This window comes from Oculina patagonica, chromosome 13, assembly GCF_052425735.1.
Source record: "Oculina patagonica isolate OP01 chromosome 13, crgOcupat, whole genome shotgun sequence".
In the NCBI taxonomy this organism is placed as follows: domain Eukaryota; kingdom Metazoa; phylum Cnidaria; class Anthozoa; order Scleractinia; family Oculinidae; genus Oculina; species Oculina patagonica.
In genome coordinates, this window is record NC_135770.1 from 1,720,719 (window position 1) to 1,731,456 (window position 10,738).

Sequence of the window (10,738 nt, forward strand, 5' to 3'; positions counted from 1 at the left end):
AGTAAATGCTGTTATTTGTCAGTCGCGACGACTGGGTGCTTTGCGACTCATATACTTTGGCTTGGTTAAAAAAGGTAAACTTTGACGTTTGCCTTTAACATGTTTAATCGAAATAGTTGTTTCCTTTCGAGTTAGAAAGATTTCTACTCGGCCTAATGCAGAAAAATAACGCCTGATCGCAGGTTAGGTTACGCACGACAGAGTTACCTTTTGTCTCGTCACGCAATCTTAACCCCACATTGAGAAGTAAATTTTCGTTTGGATATTACCAAAAGCCGCTTCTCCTCGCGTTATTCTTTACCTTACAGCAGCTACACATGCCATTTCTAACGACTACATTTCCAGCAAAACAGTTGTTGTTATTTTTCTAATGGCGATCGATGCATTTACTTCTGAACAGAAGAAACGTTTAACCTTTACTGCTTCCACCGGAAGTAATTTCACAACAGGCTACAAAAACACTTATAAATATCACTTAACACATTTAATGATGTTGCAATTAGCGAAGCGCACTAATGACGTCACAGAATTTGACCCCCGGTGTGAGTCAAAATTCAAACAAACATACCGCTCTCTGTAAGAGCAATGTATAGTTGGCGCGCACATTGGAGGCATATTTAGCGATTGTTTCACAAAACCATGGCCAGATTGGCTCGGATTTCGAGAGAAAGCCTTACCTGTGCAACGTAGAAAGCTCAAACCGTGGTTTGAAACAAAAGGTTTGTCAAACAGAGCGATAATTCAATAAATGTGTAAAATGTTTTGCTCTCAGTTATTGAATGGATTATAAAGGCCCGATTTGCTGCCGGGATTTGCTGAAAGAAAACATTTATTTTTATGAGAAATGCAAAACGTTTACACTGTTCTTAGTGGCACATTTTCCAACACAACAGAGCTAACCTCAGATTTATGCCACCACAAAATTACACAAAGAAACGCTCGTCCGATCGGTCCCCTTGCCTGACCCGAATATTATAAGAGGTCAATTTCGTTACACAATTGTCGCGGCAAATACTATTTAATATACACTGATCGAACTCGGCAGCTGTAGCTGCAGTCTGTAATAGTAATGGGGATAAATAACAGCTTTATTAAAATCAAACCCGCCGTCAATTCCATTAAAAAGGCGTTTATATTTTCGCCCTCTATCTATCATGTGTCGAAACAGATCGGATGACCGGCGATCAGTGCCGTCAAATTCGGGAAGAATTCTGAATTTCTTGCAACCGACGATCTTTCCGGTGCCTAAATGAAGCAATCCTTCGCAATTATATAATTCGATAGTAATTCGCTATCCGCCGCTTAAATTTCTCGGCAGCCTGAATAATTTTGCAGTGGGAATCAAGGTGTTATTGCCGGATCTTCGACTAATAAATTCAATTTTGGGCCATTTTTTGGATACCTTCAATCTGTTTTCACTTACTAAAGCAAAAATGTTTGGAATCTATCATTTTTCGAGCCTTTCGAGAATCTCGGCCTCACATTGTGCCTTTTTCGCCCCTTTTTTCTTGTCAAGAATGCGTCCCCTCCATACAAAGCCTTTGCCCAAACTAAAATTGTTGTCCGACTCACGCGGGGGGGGGGGGGGGGGGGTATCATGTGGCGAAATCTATTTTTAGTAATAGTGCGCTTCGCTAGATGATGTTGCAATTCTAAATTGTGCAACTCAGCAGAAATAATCAATTGTCACGAAATGAGATCCCTTTGGTTACCTATTAGCAACGTTTTAGTGTGTGAAAGACTTGTACGAGTACAAATTTGCGTTGTTAATCGTTTTAGGTTAAATTAATATTAGCGCCTAAAGACTTGTACTAGTAAAAATTGCTTTCTTAATCGTTTTAAACTTCGCTGCCTTCGAGCGCTGAACCTCTTACATTCTTAATTGGTTATGTGACGTAAGATTTGGGCTACTCACGTTTTTGATTCTTATATAATGTTTGTAAATTTGACAAGTCACGTTTTTTCTACAAGAACGGAAGTGCTGAAGCACAACTATAGAGTGACACTTACAAGTCACGCGCTTTTATCACCCACAGCGGAAAGTATTCCCTTGAGAGTTAACAAGAATGCGATCCCTTCCGGTTCAGATTTGAGTCCACTAAACGCTATTCTCCTACTTTTTTTGCTTGTAAACAAGCAAAAAAAGTCGAAAAAATAAAAGCCTTTTTAGGATGGAAGACTGGGCACCAGAATGGCGTATGCGCATTCCTCTCTACGCATAAAAATTGTTTACGTTTCTATATCCGCTGACAAAAGCTGGTGTCTGCGGTGTCTGCAGTATAAGGATGGGCCGATACAGGTTTTTCAAAACGATACGATATCGATACGATATTTGCCTTTTTTCTCGATATCGATATCGATATCGATATTATGACGTCATTTCTGTCCTGACGTCATTGGTTTGTCACATGACCATACAAAGGACAAACCTGGCGTTATAAATGTTAGCCAAGAATGTTGATTTTGGTTCACTGTTGCATCAGCAATGTGTGGACATCAAGTCAAGGCAAGAAAAATTCAAATATTGACAAGAACATCAATATTTCTTTGAGCAAAATCGCATTTTCAAACCTCACGTGCTGACCAGAAGACCGCAGGCTCAGGTCACGTGTGCAGTATCGAAAACGTATCGAAAGTGCGATATTTTTCGAAAGTATCGATACTTTTCGAAATTGTCAAAATATCGGTGTATCGAATATTTGGTATCGAGTATCGGCCCATCCTTACTGCAGTAACGTTGAATGGACCATGGACGACCATTGAAGGACGACGGAATATATCTGGATTTGTGTTGTAGTCAGGTTGCATTTTGTCCGTTTAAACGATGATTTCGACAAGTATTCATGCAGCAAGAGGATTTCAGCGAGCTCTTTCTAAAGTTGCCGTACGGAAAGCTTTTCACTCTCAGGGCATTCGGGCGAGCTGTGGAGTTCTGAAGAATCGGTCACGATATCAACACTTGGAAAACAATACTCGTGGCATTTCAACGTCTGCAGTTTTGTCGCAGTTAGATCCACAGAAACTGAGGGATGAGTGGGGAAAACCTTCCTTCGATGTGGCGCAAATGACACACTTGCTCGATCATGACAACCACGAAAAGAGAGTTAAATTTCGGAAAATTTTGTCAGAGGATCCCTTCATGACCCCAAAGTACAACATCTCTGTAGATGAAGAGAGAGACTTGGCACTCAAGAGATTAAAGAAACTTTGCGATCAAGGATTTATTTCGGTGTTGGACTTCAGGAAAAACCCTCTGTGGATCTTCGCTGCTCATGAACTGGCGGCTGTAGTGGATGCTGCAATGGCCACAAAGATGACAGTCCAGTTCAATTTGTTTGGTGGCACTGTCTTAAAATTGGGAACTGAGAGACACCACGACAAACTGTTAAAGGTAACCTAGTTCGTGTGGTTTCCTATTAATTTTCACTACTAAATATGGCAAGATTTCCGCAGAGTACCCTACATTAATTATGCATACAATTTTGTAACTCTCGTTCTGTTCATGACTGCCGTTCGTGTGTGAAGGATTATTATATTTGTATGCATAATTAATGTAGGGTGCTCTGCGGAAATCTTTCTTTAAATATTGATTTAGTTGTGCATGCAGAGTTAACTAATTTAATTTTGACTCTTCAAGGGTGGGCACTTACACCCACCCTTTCCAAAAATTATCTATACCCTCCCCATGGAGATCGTTTGAAATTTCAAGAGTGCTGGGGGGGGGGGGGTGGCGGGGGAGTCTCAATGACCAAACATTTTTACGGAAAGCATAAACCTGGAGGGGATGCAGGGTCAAGGTTTATGGACATGATCTGGGCCGGGTTGTTCGAAAGACGATTAACGCTAACCCAGGATTAAAAGATGATCAAGATTTTAATTTCTCTTGTTTTAAAGGGTTTCCCAAAGCTAATATTTTGTTAAGTTTGAGATTGGTCCATGTCAAAACTGTGGGACAGAAAATATTAACAGAAAATCTCAACGAAATTAAATAAAATTGAAATCAAATTTCACGCTAATTCTGGATTAGCTTAATCATGCTTTGAACAACCGGGCCCTGGAAGTACAAACGGTACGTAAAGGTAATGTCCATTCCAGTCACAGAGACCAGGGGAACCAGATGGCTCATGGCTACCAATGCTTAATCTTGGTTTCTGTGATGGTTTCTGAAGCATAAAGCAACTAGGAACTATTACTCTCCCTGCATGGGATGTTAGATACATGGGGGGAACCCAACCATTTGCCTGTACCCATTTATAGAGCTGGGTTGGGAGAAGCACTACTGACACAGTACAACAGCACTGGCCAGTGCTTGAATCTGGTCCTTTTAATTTGGAATCTAACACACTAAAACTGCACAAGCAAATGTAATTAATGGTTAGAGCCATTTCATCTCCCTCTGCCCCCAAAGGTCAATATGCGTATCTCTGAAGATTTTCTCAGGAAAAAAAAAGATTTGTAGCTTCATGTATTTTCATTTGCTTAAAGTGGGATTTTGTGTTGATAATTAACCTTTTTTCTTGGAGTGAAAATGTTTTAGTGGCCTTGTAAGTAAGGTGTGTGTGTATTTGGAGGTGGGGGGGGGGGGGGGGAAGCAGGGTGGGTTGAGTGGATATGAAACTTTAAAACGCCCTGCTTACCAGAAAGTAAATACAACTGGTCATTTATGGCCAGTTTACATTTTCTGAATATTTAGAGAATCCAGCTAGCTGAGCCACTATTATATCATTTTTTTCTTTGTGAATCCAACCTAGGGTATTGACACACTTGAGGATGTGGGGTGCTTTGGTCTGACGGAACTTGGCTATGGTAACAATGCAGTGCAGATGGAGACAACAGCCACATACGACAAGGAAACCAAGGAATTCATTGTCAATACTCCAACCCCTCTTGCACAGAAATACTGGATCACAAATGGTGCTTGTCATGCTCACCACATTGTTGTGTTCTCTCAGCTTTACATTGATGGTGTTAATCAAGGTATTGATCTTGTTTGCTGGCACATTGAATTATTTTCATGTTTTTTTTTTTGCTTGTTATTGGCATGCAATATTATTGCAGTTCTTATCTTTTCAGTGTGCTACAGTATCCTTGTTAACACGAGTATTTTTCTTGCTATTCATTTTCATTCTTGCTCCCTTCCTCTCTTCTTCTCTCCCTCCCTCCCTCCCTCCCTCCCTTTCTCTCTCCTTCCCTCCCTCCCTCCCTTTGTCCCTTTGTCCCTACTTCCCTCTCTTCCTCAATCCCTCCTTCCCTCCCTCTCTCCCTCCCTCCCTACCTCCCTTTCTCCCTCCTTCCCTCCCTCTCTCCCTCCCCCCTCAGTTCTTTCTCTCCTTCACTCCCTTCTTCCTTCAGTAAGTATTTTAACAAAAACGCAAATCAATTACTGTGCAGTAGTCACTCAATCTGTTGGGCTCACGTCAGTCAACAGCTACTTTGCGAGTTGTCTTCAAGAGAGATTTGTAACCTGGTGCCTTAGGACAATTTCGAAAAGATCAGCAATCCTGCTAGCTGGGGGAATCTTGTATAAACATGTCTGCTAAATGGCATTTACAAAATAGACTGTCCACGGCCTCTCAATTTTTAAACGCAAAAAAGCAAACAAAGCGAGGGAGCGTGCATGAAGCGCGAGCGTGTGGGGGGAAGGGAGCGAAAGAAAAATAGAGAGGCTGTAGACATCTTTGAATAAAAGCGAAGGTTTTGGACTTCTCCCCTTTTTAGGTACATGTATTAGACTCCTCCCCTCGAGTGGCACAGCCAACTCCTCCTCCCCAAGCCACTCGCGGCTGTGCCACTCGTTGTCGCGGCTGTGCCGCTTGTTGTCGCGGCTGTGCCGCTCATTGTCGCGGTTGTGCCGCTCGTTGTCGCAGCTTCGCCGCTTGCTTGTGCACTTGCTTGAGCGTGCTTTTAACTCAAAAATACTGCCAGATAAGCAGGCTAAGTGCAAGAAGACAAATTTTGTTCTAGTAGAGTGTGTTCATCTTGTGCATCTAAAGCTAGAAGTGCAGCAAGCAATTTTCTCTCTCTCCATTTTCACTGCGCGCTCATCGATAAAAAAAAAAACACGAAAAAATAGAGGGCTGTGAACAGTCTATTTACAAAATGAAACATTGTTTTTCATTCCAGGAATTCATGGTGTTCTGGTTCCCATTCGAGACAAGAACCTCAATGTGATGCCTGGAGTGCAGATTCACGATATGGGGCACAAAATGGGTCTTAACGGAGTTGACAATGCCAAGTTTTTCTTTGATAATGTTCGTGTTCCCAGAGAAAACCTGCTGAACCTGTCTTCAGATGTTGCCGAGGATGGATCCTACACAACAAAAATTAAAGGTGGCATCAGGAATCGTTTTCTCGCAGTGGCTGATCAGCTTCTCTCTGGTCGTTTGTGTATAGCAAGCATGGCCCAAGGTAGGTATTGTTGAATTTGATATCTGCCAGGACAGGACTAGGTTTTTTTCATGTACAGTGGGATTGGTTTTGAAATGCTTTAGAAAACCCTAAACATCATTAAAGCATACTCTTTAAAGTGCTACTACGATCAAATTTTCGATTTCCATTTTTTTACATTTTCGTGTACAAGAAGACTTTCTTACTAACCTTGCCAATTTTCAATCCATTACGAACATCAGAAGTCGTTTTATTTTAATGTTTTTTTCCGATAATTTACGGCCGCCATTAATCAACCTTGTTCCAAGGCTTGGTTGCGAATAGGGAGAAAATGACGTCAAAGGCTCCAAATACCTCACGGGTTGAAATTATAATAACAATATGTAGTGAAAATCACGCGAAAAGCAACAAAAACTTTGGGCTTATTTTTCGTGCAATGTTCTATGCTGATTGTTATTATAATTTCAACCCGTGAGGTATTTAGAGTCTTTGACGTCATTTTCTCCCTATTCGCAACCAAGCCTTGGAACAAGGTTTTTTAATGGCGGCCGTAAATTATCGGAAATAAACGTTAAAATAAAACGACTTCTGATGTTCGTAATGGATTGAAAATTGGCAAGGTAAGTAAGAAAGTCTTCTTGTACACGAAAATGTAAAAAAATGGAAATCGAAAATTTGATCGTAGTAGCACTTTAACCCTTGATCCTCTGAGAGTGCCAAGTGGCACATTTTGCCATTTACCAGTCAATATTTGGCCAGTTTAATTTTTATGTGGAGCCAATTTTATTGAAGGTCAGATGGCATGACTAGTGTTGAGTGCACTGGACTTATAATCCAGAGAACACAGGTTTAAAGGGACTGTGCTAGGGATAATTTTTAGCACAATTTAGGCATGATAAATGACAATCAAATTCGGTGAAATATAAAAAATAAAGTGAATTCAACTCCACAAATTCAACCGCCTGGGATTTTTACTGCATTTCTGTTTGTTTACAATATTTGTTTGTTTATTTATTCAAGGGTCATAATGTAAACTTTTGCAGCACAAGTAATCGTGTTTACCCCATAAAGTTATTATTTTTTTAATTTACCCTTTTGGCACCAACACTGTCTTAGGAAAGATCTGCATACAGTATTGCACTCTTCCCTCCCCTACATGTATATGTAACTTGAGTGATCAACCTAGTCTAGTAACATTGGAAACAATTTTCCTGATACATTCATAATTGTACCTTGGAATGTGATGTGCCTATTCCAGTAAGGTAAAGTCTGTGTCCTAGCCAAGTGGCCCATACAGCCGGAGCTTATCCCGGTTTCTGTAGCATTAAGCAACTAGGAGTACTGCTACTCCCCCTGGATGGGATGCTAGTCCATCACAGGGTTACCCCCCAGCAGTAAATTCACCGGTATCCATTTATACACCTGGGTGGAGAGAGGTACTGTGAGAGTAAAGTGTGTTGCCCAAGAACACAATGCAGCGCCCCGGCCAGGCCTTGAACCCGGGCGGTTTGACTCGGAGTCGAGCGCGCTAATCATTAGGCCACCGCGCCTCCCACTGGCCACTGCCTATTCCATTTGCCAACATAAAAAAATTCTACACTGGTAACTGCCCAAGAACGTAAGGACCATGGCCAGATTTGAGCCGTGATCCCTTTATACATGGGATAATGACACTGAAAAAGTTGCCAGGTTCTGTTCATGTCATAGAAATGTTAATTTAAGCTAGTTGGACCTTTTTTTTTGCCTTGTTTATTAACAGGTGCATCTAAAGCCTGTCTGGCCATTGCCCTCCGCTACTCAGCCACCCGTCTGACTGTAGGGCCCGAGGGTAAATCCGACACACCAATTCTCAAGTATCAGCTCCAGCAAAATGCACTCATGCCACTTCTGGCAACTACATATGCCATTGACTTTGGTCTGCAATATGTAAAAGATCGCTGGGCTTTTCAGGTAATGTTGAATAAACTAATGCTACGGTATTACTGTATAATCCATTTGGATAATTGTGGGGAATTTGGGCTTATCAAATCTTAAAGGGCATAAAGTCTTTCCCCTCTTTCATAGTGGATATCTTTTGACATCATCAGATCTTTCAACGCCCTGTTTGAACTGAGCCAATCAAACTCGATGCATATTGGTGTTTGTTTTATGCAATTTAGCCCACAAGTTCTGAAGGTCATGCTAGTGGGCCGTGATTGGTGGATTTCAATCAGTCTTGTTTTTTTAGCATGTCGAGAGATGGATGTTGAAAGATAGCTGCTATGCATGCAACAATAAAAGTCGGTGTAATAGATCTTGGCTTAGTAGAAAGGACGTACTTTGTGTCAGACAATGCTTGTAAAGGCATTCATTTTGGTCAAAGAGCATCTGGGGCCTTTTTTGCGGCAAGAATGAGACAGAAAAACTCAAGATTAATAAATCAAGCAGTTTTCCTTCACAAATGAAAATTTTGAAATTGCTTTGCAGGCAGCGGATGGATCTGAGCATGCCGATGTGGTGACGATGTGTTGTGTTATTAAGGCCATTGCTGGCTGGCATGTGGAAGAGACAGCCACTATTTGCCGCGAGAGGTGTGGCGGACAAGGCTATCTGTCATGCAACAAGTTCGGTGTTGATATTGCCCTGTCACATGCTTGTATGACAGCTGAAGGCGACAACTCAGTCCTCATGCAGAAAGTGGCTACAGAAAGGCTGATGGTCTTCAAGCCGACTGAGCAGGCTGCAGGAAGCCCTGAGGCAGACTTGAACAACCAGAAGTACCTCCAGACCTTATTGGAAGCACGCGAGAACAAACTCTTTACATCTCTGGGGATGAAAATGAAGAAAGCAGGCAAGGAGGGAAGGTTTGACACCTGGATGTACCAAGAACAAGATCTTGTCCAGGCAGCGGCCCATGCTTATGGTGAGAGGCTCATCAGTGAATGCTTCAGCAGAGTTCTCGACAGGGCTGAACCTGGTCTGCAGCCAGTTCTGAAGAAACTTCATCATCTGTATCAGATGTCAGTCATCAAAAGAGATCTTGGCTACTTCACCACCTCAGGGCTGATGCCCATAGGGACTGGTGCTGACGTAGGAAAAGTTACTGCTGACCTGTGCAGAGAGGTGGCACCGCAGGCGCTTGCTCTCTGTGATGCTTTTGGTATCACGGATGAAATGCTAAATGCTCCAATTGCAAGAGACTGGGTCAAGTATAACAAAGTTGATAACAAAGGAGAGGTTGAGGGTCAGGAGTTTTGATGCTGTCCACCAAGACTCGATAAGCCTGTTATTGAACTTTTGTAGAAGGGAACGTTAAGATTTAGAAATGTTAATTTAAGCTAGTTGGACCTTCTTATATGACGTGAGAAACAACTTTCGAGATACAGTTAAACATCAGAATAAAGATTGTACATTTTATTAACATGTGTTAAGGTCTAGAACTGTTCTAGCATTAAAAGACATTTGGGACGTATTTCAATAATTTACCCACAAGAAATACTTCTATTGATTTCTTCTGAAGAATCAGAATTTAACACAAATGAACAAGCTTTCTGTTTGTTCCACGTCTTCCCATAAATGTGTGGCCGGACAGATGGAGTAGTTTTAACTGGGTGTCTAAAGTAATTTGAATCGGATTTGGAATGGACTTGGCTTTGCTCTGTGTTTGGTTATAAAATTTCGCGCCACCTCAATTTATCAGATACAAAACCAAAACCAATCGTGGCTTGGTTGTACGCGTTTTCCCGCGCTTGGTACCGGTCACATGTATTTGTTTGTTATTCTCATTGGCTCATTTTTGTTTTCGCATCTTGCGATTGGCCATTGTAAATCTTTTTAATAGTTTTAGTTTCACGACGCTCAAATAAAAGTCAAAACTGCTCGAACGTAACGCGTTTCCATGTCCAGGCCATTTGTTTGCCTTCGAGAGGTGGGATAAGGGAGGTTTAGTAGGGTCTTTACGGTATTTATATCTATCGTCTGTAGAAAACAGCTAAAAATTAAAAAGTTGTCTTGTATACAACGCTTGTACCAAATAAAGAGTACTTATATAAGAGGGTCTATATTTTTGCCGTTGATTATTTGATATATAATTTGCTAGGATTGGTTGTGATCCTAAGGGATGGCCTCCCTTGATACCGATGTAAATTTCCATTATAGATTATCAAAACAGTGACAGATATTCTATCAAGAAAATTTGTTGATCTTCGATACAGCTTCCAGCTTTGTAAGACATTACATGAATAGATTTTTGCCATCCAACTACAAAAACTAAGACCAATTTTCACATCATTTAGAAATGATTACACAGCGACAAAACTAAAGCCCAACTGTACAAAGTAAGTAAAGAAGTTTCAGTAATGGAACTTTTAAG

At 41.2% G+C, this 10,738-nt stretch overlaps 1 protein-coding gene across 1 annotated transcript; it reads left to right on the forward strand.

Annotated features, from left to right (window-relative positions):
* Positions 1-2,733: 2,733 nt before the first annotated feature.
* LOC144636754 (uncharacterized) lies at positions 2,734-10,427 on the forward strand. The gene is made up of 5 exons (XM_078495950.1): positions 2,734-3,391; positions 4,752-4,977; positions 6,124-6,408; positions 8,147-8,337; positions 8,854-10,427. The coding sequence occupies exons 1-5, from the start codon at positions 2,825-2,827 to the stop codon at positions 9,622-9,624; spliced, it is 2,040 nt and encodes a 679-aa protein (XP_078352076.1). The 5' UTR covers positions 2,734-2,824; the 3' UTR covers positions 9,625-10,427.
* Positions 10,428-10,738: the final 311 nt, after the last annotated feature.